Source organism: Carcharhinus amblyrhynchos, chromosome 3, assembly GCF_965287045.1.
Source record: "Carcharhinus amblyrhynchos chromosome 3, sCarAmb.v2.hapA, whole genome shotgun sequence".
In the NCBI taxonomy this organism is placed as follows: Eukaryota; Metazoa; Chordata; class Chondrichthyes; order Carcharhiniformes; family Carcharhinidae; genus Carcharhinus; species Carcharhinus amblyrhynchos.
In genome coordinates this window covers 35434563-35448199 of record NC_137326.1, presented here as the reverse complement: position 1 = coordinate 35448199, position 13637 = coordinate 35434563, and the positions used below count along the sequence as shown (strand labels likewise).

The 13637-nt window shown below is 36.0% G+C and overlaps 1 protein-coding gene across 1 annotated transcript in view; it reads right to left on the bottom strand.

Annotated features, from left to right (window-relative positions):
• Positions 1 to 32: 32 nt before the first annotated feature.
• atxn7 (ataxin 7) overlaps positions 33 to 13637 on the bottom strand; it is a 143799-nt gene continuing 130194 nt past the window's right edge. Inside the window, exons 6-11 of the mRNA XM_080183152.1 lie at positions 13020 to 13102; positions 12156 to 12421; positions 9877 to 10072; positions 8893 to 9014; positions 5684 to 6659; positions 33 to 4825 (exon numbers count right to left, since the gene is read on the bottom strand). Coding sequence (XP_080039278.1) covers positions 4808 to 4825; positions 5684 to 6659; positions 8893 to 9014; positions 9877 to 10072; positions 12156 to 12421; positions 13020 to 13102 — 1661 coding nt within the window. The 3' untranslated portion in view covers positions 33 to 4807. The remainder of the gene's footprint in view (positions 4826 to 5683; positions 6660 to 8892; positions 9015 to 9876; positions 10073 to 12155; positions 12422 to 13019; positions 13103 to 13637) is intronic.

Sequence of the window (13637 nt, the reverse complement as noted above, 5' to 3'; positions counted from 1 at the left end):
TCTATTGTCTTTGTTCACTTCATAATTTATGGTGAAACAACTTTTATAGCATATTTGCCAACAGTAAATGGAATTGGTTGGGGATATTAAGTAGCAAGGAACTAATCTTTTAGTTTCTCCTCAGGACAACCTAAAGGCTGGAAACGAGATAGAGAAAATACTTTTGTACAAACAACAAATTACATAGTGCAAAACTTTACCATGGGTTGTTTGATTTGGTTGCTCCCCTTCTCATTTAAATTATTGCCATGTGAGGTATGCTGCTAGATTAATTGTACAGTAAGTCATTATTCCTTACAGAATAGGTAAATGGAATGAATACTGGGAGGTGCCATAAATCCTACTGTCTTAATGTCATAGCTAAGCAAAGAGATCAAGGGGTCAAAACTTGGGCTATAAACTGTTCTTAAATGTAAATAGAACACCACTTTGGTGTGCACAGCTCTGGTCTCCATAATATTAAAAAGGATAGCAACATAAGATGCAAGAGATTTCCAACCATGATACTTTACCTGAATTGGTTAGAATGTACAACGAGTAGTCACGACATATCTAAAAGAATGATATACTTGTAGGGTTGGATGAGGTCCACTGGGAGGAAGCTGGTGGAACATTACCATGTTTTTGTGGTGTAAATTCAGGTATGTTTGAATTCCAAGGGTAACCAGTTGTCAGTCAGAATTAGTACCACAATTATGAGAAGGTTGACAGACCATCCTCTCAAACAAGTGTGAACTTATAACTAAACCCTCCAAGGGAGTTAAATTGGTGGATATTGGTGTATGACTGAAGTGACTCAGTTTTGTCTGTGTTACTTACAATGAAGCATATACTGTAAGCTCAGATTCAGATAGCTGTTACAGATATCATTATGGACTGATGTGGCCTGTAGTGGTGTAAAATTAGTAATGTTAAGCTATTAATTCAAAATGGGTAGAAGCTAAAGACTTAAGTATAATTAGATATTCTTGCACATCAAAATTTCTCCTTTTCTGAGGAACCACTGTTTTTAGTAAAGTGAGGAAATGAGATGGAGAGTGACCTGTTCATTGGCTGTGTATAATACATATGCAGCCAGGGACACATTCTGTCTAAATGCATCAAAAGATGAATCAGATTAATCATAGTAAAATCTGACATTGACAAATAACAAACCTACTTAAATTGTATCTATTCCAAAATGCAGTAAAAAAGTTAATCTAGGCAATGATCAATTTCAAGTTTCCCATCATGCCAAATTAACATTCCAGCAATTAGGATGAATTGTTCAGGCTAATCCAAAGCTTTTGGTGCATTTTGTACCACAGTATTTAAACATTGCCCCTTTCTGCACTGTGGAGACTCTATCAAGTCTGCAACTCTCCAAGCTGCAACTCTCCAAGAGCATTTCACTCAGACCCTTCCCTTCTGCCTTATCCCAGTATATTTACCATGGCTATTCAACCTAGCCTGCACATATTTGGACTGGGAGAGGAAATCTAAGGCCAGAGTTGAACCTTGATGTCTGATGCCACCATTAGAATATCTTAATTCTCAAATGACAAAGAATCAACAACTGCTTTGTTATAAATAACAGTATAAATTATTTTTATTTACAGAACTTGTTACAAAACAAATAGACTATACATTTTCAAATATCGAAAGATTCTGACCCATGACATTTGTTCATGAATTATACAGCAGGCAACACAAAGTCCAGCTGATACCATAGCGACCAGGTGCGCTTGATTATGTGTACTTCTGAAACTATTCACACTTTACACAGGAGGTTGCTTTTAGAACCAGGCTCAAATAACGAGCAGGAGAAAGATGCTTTGCTCTCAGGCTTACATTCACGTTTGAGATGTGTAGTGTTAAAACTCTTCACTTATGTCGCTATTGCTTTTGTCTTTGCAATTGTTTAAATTCCTTACATTAGATAAACCTGAATTAACAGGTGAGTGCCTATTGTAAGACAATACTTCTCTCCTATGTTCAGAATATTTAACTCAGATTTTCTATCTTAAAATAAATTTCATTTGAATTTGCAGTATTATTAGTATAAGATCCTGTCAAGGATTTTTATATATAGGAAGACTTACTCCTGAAACATTGCATTTTGTGACTGTATTAATCCACAAAGAATTTTAGGAGATACTCAGTGAAATCCAAGATATTTCCTTTCCAAAAGGCACCATCACCTTCAAAATATAGTCAGGATGAGATTATTTACATTCTAGTATTAGATACTATGGGTCAAACTCAGAAGTACAATTATTTTAATGAGTCAAGTTATACAGCAATAGTGCTTTAGACCTCTTCACTGTCAAAATTATTTAAAATTCAATGCTTCAATGGTACAGAAATGTAAAGGCCTTTTGCTTTTGGCTGGTGGTAGAAACACCCGCGTGCGCACACAATCGAATTTGAAAGAAATTGGTATGATCAGTCCAAATTAATTTGTTACGGTTTAAGCATAATGAGAAACCTTAAGAATCCACAGGTGGAAAAAGCAAGCTCCTAATCAAAAACTGAACATTCAATATTTTATCAAATGCTCAATTTAAACAGTCGTTTTGAAGCAACTATCAGGCACTTTAAATTTTGACTAAAAGCTGCTAAAATTGAGTTAAAAATCAGTTTTTCAGATACTGGGTCTGGGATGATTTTCTACTGAATGCAATTGCTACACTGGGAGTTAGGCAACAAATGAGCATTTTATTACAGTGAAATAGTTGAGGCTCTCTTCTTTTCCCCTCCCCCCACTTCCAAAAAATAAATCATTTCACTCCCAAATTCCAAAATGGACAAAAGTTTTATAAAAAAGTGCCCCACAAATTTTATACTGTAGGTATTTTGTATCATTGGCTGGGCAGTGAATCTCTAAACAATAAGGTACTTTACCTGTTATTTATTAATTCCTAAATAAATAAATACCAGATGATTTCAAAATTGTACCAAAACTGGATATAAGAAAATGACCTGTGCAAAAATACGTATTTAATATGTACAATTTTAACAAAATATGCATTCTGAAATAGGGATCGTTCCATACGTTTGTATAATCCATTAAACAAAATTCAAAATAAAAAGTACAAAAATTGTGACACTCTTTAGTTTGTTGAAAATTGGGGTAAGAAAACTGAGTTACAATTGATAACTGTCCCAAAGGAACAAGTAAGCTTCAGTAAAAGCCAGTCTTAAAAATATCTACTTGGATGCAGAAGGTGTGCCATTTTATTACAGCAGAAAGGAGTAGTTTTCTTTAATAATTTTTATAGAAGCCTTTACAACCCAAAAAGGAAATGGCATTATTACTTGGTCACCAACTTAATCTGTTCTGAGAAATTGCATATGCAACAGATGGCTTCTTTAATTATTTTCCTGCCATTTTGCACAATGATTCCAAGAGTATTTTCAACTATACACTTCCTTAAATCTTTCTTTATAGAATTCACTACACTGTCCTCAAAAATCTATTAGAATTAATGTAACAGATTGTGTTAGTGTATGCTCACGTTCTCCATACTGTACACACATTGTTCCTTACATCTAGATTGGGGAGAAAGTGAAATTTGCAACATTAAATTGACATTGCAAACATTTGCTTTCATCTGATTCCCCAATTTGTAGACTAATAGGGAAAATGTTGAAAAGTGCCCAAATTTTCAATAAAGTGGTCATTTTAAACATTTTTTGTGGAATTCTCATTTTGAAATCCCTGATTTTACACATACTCTGACATGAAACTTACAACTGTATCCCTTTTTATTAAAATCTATTCCAGAATAATTGCGAGTACAGATATAGTCTATTAGTGCAAAAATTATGTGGACTATAGATAGGCCAAAAGGAGAGGAAGCAGCGTACACTAAATTCATTTTTATTTTCTTACCATTTTCTAAAGGCAAGACCAAGCTGCAAATGCCACTGAGCCTCAGTAATTTGTACCGCTTTAATGGTACAAAATTGATTAATTTAAGCAAACGTGAATGTTTTATTCATAAGGATAAAATTTGTTGCATCTATACTCCAAACATGATGCAATTTTCTTTCAGCTCACCAGTCTGCTGTATTTCTAACCAGAAAGCAGTTAGAATTTACACACAATTCTTAAAATTACTACCATAAACAAAAACACTAGCATTTGCTGGACTGTAACTTCCCATTTTTGTCATTTTAGTTCCACAATTGTTTTTCTGCTCAGAAAAGCCAAGTTTTGCGGATTCAACAAAAATAAAACAAAAACTTCAAAAATAACTACCTGACACAAGTCATCATACTTGGCAACTGTTTAGCTCAATTGTAGACACTGTACACACAAGTCTAATGAAAAAATAAATACAACATATCTGCTTTGTGATACAAATTTCCAGTAGATGCCAAGGACCTTTAGAACAAAAACATCCCATTAACTTAATTTGTCATTATGCTTATACTTAAACTCTTGGCAGTTCTGAATCCAAAACTGTTCAGCAATGCACCTGTCAGTGGAAAATAGTTTAAAACTGCATCTTTGCATAAATCTCAGATCAGTAGTCATTCTATCACCATACCTAATGTTTAATACTGATTTGAACAGTTGCTGCGGCCAAATTTTATCTAGATGTCCACGTCAATTCAATTTGAAAAGTGCCACTATAGAAGGTGGCATTTCCACAAACTTAGCTTCAGAACCTGTATACAGTTTTGATTCTGCTGTCCACAGTACCTCCAGACCTGAGGAGCAAGGGAAGTTGAGATAATTCCAAGGCCTCTTACAGTTCAGAGTGCCTGTTTAAAAAAAAAACAAAAAGATGTCCAGTTTTTTCCAGAAGGGCATTCATCATCAGGGTCGAGCCTTTGGCTGCAAAATAAAGAATAGCTTATGAAACACCAAATTCATACTGTGACAAGGCCAAAGTAGCCTGACATCTGGTAAAATTGTTGGTCTCAACAGATATATTTTATAAATGGCTGCATTAGTGTACAGTATTATAAATAATAGACAATATAAGAAATGTTCAACAGCAATGGGAAATAACCCCATTGATGAAACATTCATGCCTACATAACAATCACACATTTAAATAACAATTCAATTCATGAAGTTTCCACATAACTTCAAGTATGGCTGAATTTTCTCCTGGAAAAGGGTCCATCTCCCCAACTTGTCCTCATCATCACCTTACTGCTTTTGTTAACGGCAAGGTGATGTGGGGAAGGCACACAAATGTTAAAATTTGGGTATTTCAGTTTGACATTCAAGGATCGAGTCCTTTTAATTCTTATCTATCCAAAAAAGATTAGGAGGTAATAAGGTGTAATTTTGTAGTGTATAAATCCATAAATAAAATATTCTATTAGTTTTATATACTTCAGTCTGCTGTACAGAATACAGAGTAAATAACAAGTTTACAAAATTATACATGAGTAAATAATGGGCAGGTGAGCTTGTAAAATGTTCGAATTATAATACTGATATAATGACTAAGAAAGATCATCCTTGTTGGAATCCAAAGAATTTGTAGATTGCTCTAGCAACAAATAGCTAAGTATCATCAGTCCAGAACAGAAATTCATGAGGACAATTTCAAGAGTAATAGCATTTGCACAATTATAATGCAAATTAATATTAAACTCAAAAGACTCAACTAATATTCATCAGAGAGAATACAAGTTTAAAGCACTACAATTCATGTTTTCATTCTTCAGTATTTCATACCTGATGAAGAAGAGTGTTGTTTGAAAGCCCTGGTGTTCCTGGGATCACATTGGGATGTTTTGAATGCACATTGTTTACCACAGGTGATTTGGCAATCTTGTTCGATTTGTTACCACTGTTTATGGTACTTGAACCTGGTGAGCTCTTCCGTTTTTTACCTTCCAGTTGGACATGTGGATGTGAAAAGCCACCATGTAAATTTGGAGTCTGCTCATTTGACTGATGAACAAATGGCCCTAGTGAAAGAGTGGAATCACTGCTGTTCACAACCACACTCATTCGCTTAATTGATTCGGCAGGGATCCCCAGTTGAAGCCCCTTTCCTGATTGGTCATGCTTGAGGCCTAAAGAGTTCATCTTGTTCGTACAATTTAGGCCAACATTGTGCGCGCTGCTATAAGACGATGAGGTGACAGGTGAGTAATAAGAGGTCCCCAAGCTCCCAGAATTCGCACAATTTTTCTTCAGAGACTCTGTGGAATGAGTGGAAGAAGAATGCAGTGGCAGTGCAGAAATATTTTTTCTTTTCTTTCCAGAACTGCTGCTGTTACTGTTGCTACTGGTGTTGCTGTTACTATTACTGCTGGTAGATGATGGATCTTTAGGTTTAAAAGATTTGCTGGGTTTCACTTTTTGAGGTTTATTAAATATGGGTGAAGGAACTGAAGAAAGCCCAGAAGGCATCACAGAAGTTGAAGACACGTGTCTAGATTGCATACAATAAGCAGGGTCCATGACGCCCAAGGCAGCAGGGTGAGCATTTAGAGTAGTTGCATATGATAGCACAGATTTACTTTCAATGGGTGACATAAATGGAGAAGAAACCAACACCGGAGACGCCAATGATGAGGACATTGATGTAGAGGAGATAAAACCTGCAGCACTAACACTGTAATGTGACAGTGTTGAGTTTGTGCCAGTGCTATGTGGGTTTGACTGTGCTGATGTAGGGCTATCCACTGCAGGAGGAATTTTTCTGAAAGAAAAAAAAAGTTTTGCTCAGGTATTAATACTTTTTAACAAAGGGAATGCAACTTTTGATCATAAAAATATCTATTCAAATTTATTTTACACACCACATTACTCATTTAAGATAAAGCTACAGCCTTTGAAAACTATTAAATTTATAATATCCAGATATAATTTAAATTTAAGCTTCACATTTTTGTTCTGAAAAAAAAGACATACTGTCCACGTTTTTGTCTTGCACCCAATCATAACTGATACACAAGAGTGCCAACAGAAAAGGGAATAATTTATACTGAGTGAGAAAGACCGTTCATTGTTGGACAAGTTGCCATGGAGAATCCACCAGGGAACAATTAACTACGGAGCTTCTGTTTAAATTATCAGGCAGATTGACTCTGGTCATGGCAATGCCAAGGGGAATGAACCAAGGATGGTTCCCTCACCTCCCCCCAAGCTTTTTTTTTCCAGCTGAAAAAGATGCAATGCACAAACACGCTCTGCAAAGGGCTGGGCCTGTACATGAATATATGTAACTTCTAGCACACAAAAGTGAGCCACACAGCAGGTCTGACTGATTATTAAATTGGCTGTCTGTGTAGTTGTTTGCACAATTAGGATTATTAAGCAAGTGTTATCAAATCGTGGAATAACATTGAAGGTTGCACACTTTTTGAGTTTTGCAACCATGGACTGGTTGGGTATGGTCAATACTTTGTCTATTGTGACCAACCGAAGGTGTTTGCTAACCATATCCACCCAGCTCTTGACTTCAAAATTGAAAACAAGTGTGGCTTACTCGCGTGTGCTAGCAGCTATATACATTCACACACATAATCCTGTCCTTTGCAGTGAGGAGGAACATTTCCATACATCGTGCCTTTTTCAATTCAGCAAAAGCTTGGGAGACTGCCATTCCCTGGTTCATTCCTCATGACAATCCCTTGACCAGTCAACCTGCCTGGTTTGAATTTAAACTAAATTTGCCAGTTAACTGTTCCTTGGCGCATTCTCCATACAATGCCTCTACCAGAGTCCAAGTACCAGTCAATTAGCACTCTCTCATGCTGTACAATTGGTATTCTTGCACATATGTCCCAGTGAGTTTCAGAACAAAAAGCTTTTAACATCTCTCTTTACAGCAGTACTACCAAATGGTATCTTCACATTTTTGTATTTTATATAATTTATCATTAAATTATTCAATTAATCAAGCTGTAGTTTAACTTTACATTTTCAGAATTCTTAACCTGAATTAATTTCAAAGCCAGTTTCACTCTCCCTACATTTGTACTATCTAACCTCCTCCAGCTTCATATCTTTGAGATGACAGTGCTCATATAATTCTGGCTCTTCAACACAGCTGAGATGGCTGTGTTCAATACCAAGGCCTAAGCTCTGGAATTCCCTCCTTGTACCTCCACCTCACTCCCCTTGTTTAAGGGAAGCCTTAAACGCTACTTTTGACCAAGCTTTAGGTCACTTCACTGAATATTTTCTAATGTGGTTCAAAGACATATCTTGTTTTACAATGCTCCTGTGAAGCACTTCAGGGTGCTTTCTTATGTTGCTTTATAAATACAAGTTGTTGAAAGATCTTCCACCCTCAGCAAAACCAATACTCAGCCCCTCCACCAGAAGATGGATTTAGTCAGGAGTAGGTTTATTCCTCACTTTTTTTTGGGTTAGAATTTCCATTTAAGGTCATTTATGGCAGTGAATCAGTAGCAGTGTTTAAGTAATAACTAAATACTTTAAAATTTAAAGTGCCAGTCTTTGCTTAGTAGTAGCACTCTTCCCCTTTTCCTTCCTGTCAGAAAGTGGGGAGTTCCAAGTCTCACTGCAAAGACTCATTCACATTACTTATGCTGATACTCAAGTGTATTACTGGAGTGCACTGACTGTTGGAGGTTTAACTTTTAGCCGAGGTATTAAATCAAGGTCCCATCTGCCTTCTCAGGTGAACCTGAAAGATCCCAGGGTATAAAAGAAAGAGCAGGGGAGTTTTTGTTTTCTGGTGGCCAAGCAACATTTATCCTTGAATCAACACAAGGCAATAAAATTTTGGTCATTATCGGACTCCTAATTTTGGACCTTGCTGCGCACAAATTGCCCATCCTGTTGCCCAGCGTTAACTACAAACTGTTTTACAAGTGCTTTCTTTCAAAGAGGTGTTTTGCGATGCCCTGAGCTCATGAAGGGCTACATTGGTGCAAGTTCTTAACTACCTGTTTTATACTTACTTCCACATCTGTGAATTAAGATGCTTTTCAACCATAGAGCTAAGTGCACATCGAAAGCGGTCCCATCGCCTGTCAAAGACAAAGCAGCCATGGCCAACTTGCCGGCTTCCAAAGGTGCAAAGCTAATTTAAAACAAAAATGTAAAGGAAAATTCTCAAAGAAATGCAAGAATTGGAAATAATTTATATGGTTGATTATGTATAATACAATTGTAATGACAACAGTCATAAATAACAAAAATACAATACTTGTCCTTAATATATGTCCTATATCTGAACTAAGAGTTTCTGCTTTGAGTGCATTCAGTGATTTGGGTAGAAATTAAGCCTAAGGCGACACTAGTTTTGAGAAGTCTTCTTTCTCCATAGTTTCTACTCAAATGCATCTGCCTATCACCAAACATTGTGCTGATGGCAAATTTAATCATCTAGAGTTTTAAAAGTTTTCTTCTAAAAAAGGCTCACAAAATATTTTGCTTCATACAGTTGAACATGAAGATAACTACAATAACTTATCACAAAAAAAATCTTTAGTTAGTGTCAATTTTCCCAATTTAAATGGCCAAAAATCACTTAAAATAAAATAACAATTTGTTAGTTATAGCGGGTTACATTACTAGTGTCTTGGCAAATATACAAAAAAAACTTAAATCTAAAAAAAAGTTTCAAAACAAAAGCTTAAAGCTGTGAAAGCCTGCTAATGCACGGCAATTAATAGGAACTCTCAATAACAATGAATTCATCCTGGTTGCAAGGCCAGTTTTGTACGTGGGCAAGCAAGGTTTTTAAACCAGCAATTTAATTTTGCAACAGTTACAGCAAAGGCAGGAGAATTATGCCAAAAATACCAGCAGAACCAAGCAGAAACAATAGCTATCACTGAGGGATGCTAAGTAGATTCCACAATGTTTGTTTAAAAAACTACCTGCACAGTTAAAACATCAGAGCAAACTTATGAATTTCATTAACAATTTGTTGAACTTACAGCTGCTGGTCGAGGATGATGTCCAGAATAATGACAGTCTAGTTTTTCTGCAGATTCCTCTTTCTCATCACATTCTCCCTCATCACTAGACAACCTGGATGCTGAATCTGGTCCTACTACTGAGGGGTGAGATTCATATACCGCTGCAGCTTCAGTAATGTTATTGCCGCTGTGCTGTAATGTACAACTGGCAGGCCTGAAAAAAAAAATCAATGAATGATCATTGTTGAAATCATGGTTCCTCTCCAATATGCCACAAGCACTTGTGAGTAGAATAAACATCACCGAAACATATCAGTTTGAGGGGGTTGCATTCATTGAATTCAATGCCTTTCCAATTATATGCCTCAAAACTGCGCCAACTACTATACTGTAACAGGGGTGTTAGTTGTGTTCATGTATTAATGGTGAAAGAGAAACTGCCACTAAACTGAATGTTTAGCAAAATTAAAATGTCAAAACGATCCTGTGTTTGAAGAGCAGGACTTGCAGAAATCAGCAAGATTCCTAGAATGAGAACAACATTTTGTTCTGAGGTCTTAATTCCACACCACAGTACACCTCTTTCCAGCAGATGTATAATCAAAATGGTACACAAACGAAAGTAATCAAACTGGATGTACGAAAAATGAAATAATTAATGTCAATGTAATTTAGTGACACAAGATGTTTCACATTGGGGAAATATTTACCCCCATTCTAGTGTCAAGTGTGAGATTCTCAAATTAAATTTTTATGCAGTTTTTGGTTCAGCGGTACCTGAATTTATGCCATGCAACATCCCTCCCTGTCCCATTATTATGTAACTCCTTTTAATTGGAAAAACACAACTGATAACTTTCAAGGTAGAGTGGCTTGTCACTGAAGTTCCAGAACATCCATAGACATGTAGTATTTCAATTTAATATACTATTATTTGTCTTATAACCAAAAGTGTCCAACAATACACATTATAACACTAAATTATGATCACTACCTGTATACTTGAGACAAAAATGTTCTTTGAAAACAGGCAATAAAGATTCCTATTATTTCATTTGTACAACAATTTTCATAAAGTCATGAAGTGAAATTAGAGGGAACATAATGAATCATTAAACATTTCACACTGAATTATGTTAACAATGATGAATGTGTTGCAATCCTTGAATTGATAAGGGTTTTGAATGTGTCTGAAGAATCAGGTGACAGAAATGCAGAAGGTTATCAACTAGAGTTTCAAGATTCAAGCAATTCTCAAGATAAAAGTCCACTCCAAAGAATCCTACAGTGCAGAAGGAGGCCATTCTGCCCACTGAGTACACCGACCACAATCTCCATAACCCCATGTATTTACCCTAGCTAGCCTCTGGACATAAGGGGCAATTTAGCACAGCCAATTCACCTAACTTGCACATTTTTGGACTGTGGGAGGAAACCCATGCAGACACTGGGAGTATGTGCAAACTCCACACAGGTAGTGTGCAAACCTGGAAAATAGTTAATTATTAACATTTTTTAAAATGCATAATAAGGAACTATAAAACTCATTACAGATTGAAAACTATAGAAATATTCAGAAATAAAAAGCCCCACGCTGGAACAACCAGTCATATATGAGCACATTTTAATAGTCTGAAAATGTAAATAATTGGTACTATTCTCCACAATACCCCACTGTGACTGGCAAGGAATAAAATTTCAACAGTGCAAGCTCTAAATTTCAAGTTTCTACTTCTATCTTCCATCACAAAAACACTGCTTTAGTTGCATGCTTCTGTGCTGTACAACATCCACACTAGGAGTGCCAGCTCTGGTTGGAGATTTCATTACTGGATAACCACACTTCACCTCACCCAAATAACCCTTTACCTAATCTCCAACCCTGTCTCTGATATATTTATGATTAACAAATAAAAGTCCTGTAACAGTTTAAACATTTATCCAACCATTTTCAATGGTCAATTTTTCTCCTAGGTTACTCACGACAACAAGGAAGAGATTAATCTTTAACTCCAGTATGGTTGGAAACCCATATTCTACACATCCAGCTACATTCACATAGCTACAACTTTGAAGGGCATGCAGCACTGAGATCAAATGACTGGAATTCAGTTATGCATTAGTCACACTGTCCCAGAATTATCACTTTTTTGTTTGCCCCATGTAAACATTTAGGCACCAATAATGTCATGCAATTGTCACAAAAAGCTTTCATTAGTTTTGTCCACACATGCTGCACAGCATTTTTTCTTTATTTAAAAAGGCCACATTCAAATTAAAAAAAATGTCACCTTTACCTTGGAAGACTTGAATTGTGAAGTTTGGTTTTGCCAGACACCGTCTGTTTTACATCCGATGCAATATTTCCATGGGAATTCTGATGCAATTCCTGGGAAGCCTTAGATGGTGAGGGATGTGATTCCCTGAGAAGGGGTGCCTGGTGATGATGCTCAGAGATTCGATGAGATTCTTTTTCCCTGGGTTTGCTTTTGTGCTCAGCCAACAAAAGGTCAAAATGTTTCCTACGACCTGGTACTGCTCTTCGTTGGCTCAAGGAATGTGTCTGCATGTTTACAAGAACAAAAATATTTGCCCAACACTTCCTTTAAGTATAACATTACAAAGCCCTTAAATGTGTTTATCAAAGCATTTTTGCAAATATTGAATGCTTAATGACATTTTCATAAATTGTTTCAATGTTTTTGTACGTAAAGAATTGCTATTAGAGAATGAACTGACAAATTTCAAATAAGCCACTAAATGTGCAAAACCAAACGGAAAAGCAACCCCTTCGCTGTGTACAAACAATACCAAGCATCTTTCACATGATTTATTTTTGTAATTGTTTTCCCTCAGGATTTCAATACAATTTATCCAACATATATTTTAGGATAGCAGAAGGAAAGGAAGTTGCTGGAGTAGAAGATTTTGAAATCCTCATTCAGCCTCTCGTTTTTTTTGCAGTCCCAACCAGGCTTCAGCTGCTATTTTATAAAATGAAATAATACCTTGCATAAAACTTCAACAGAATCAACTCAATTCTTTGCCACTAATTAATCAATTTCAGAAAATCTAATTACGTTCTCACAATAGTGACCATACAAGTCAAACTGTTATGAATCCTTAGCAAAAAAAAAAAGCTCTAGTCAATAGTAACCTACCTTGCATGTCAAAGATCTTGTACACGGTTTCTTGGTTTCAGGATCGACAACACCACAGTGTCTATTTGGGTCAAACTCCCGTTCTATCATAAAATGGAAAATGTTACGTGCATTACATATACACTGTTGTCTACAAAATATCCATACCAAAAACCTGCTGCCAATCTGACATTCTAAAGATTAATTTTCCCACAAATATTTTGCTGATCAATGGAACATTTGTGATGCATCTCATGCTACCCAAAATTGCAAATGGTTCTTTCTCCTCAGACAACATCCTCTTCACTCTTTATTAAAATCCACCCCTCCCAATCTCAAAACTGAAAATCCATCTGTAGCTCTTCAATCTATCAAAACAATCACAGGTGTGTCTCAAATAAAAGCAAAATACTGTAGATTTTGGAAAGCTGAAATAATAAAAAATGGTGGATAAACTCAACAGGTTTGGCAGTATCTGTGGAGAGAAACAGAGTTAATGTTTCAGAACTAAATGATCTTTCTACATAACTCAGCTTTGTGTCTCATTTAATAAAGTGCTTCTCAATAGTCTATTATAAAATTGGCGAATGGAAATGTGACAAGTGCAGTACAGGAAAAGTTTACATCATTTAGTTTGAC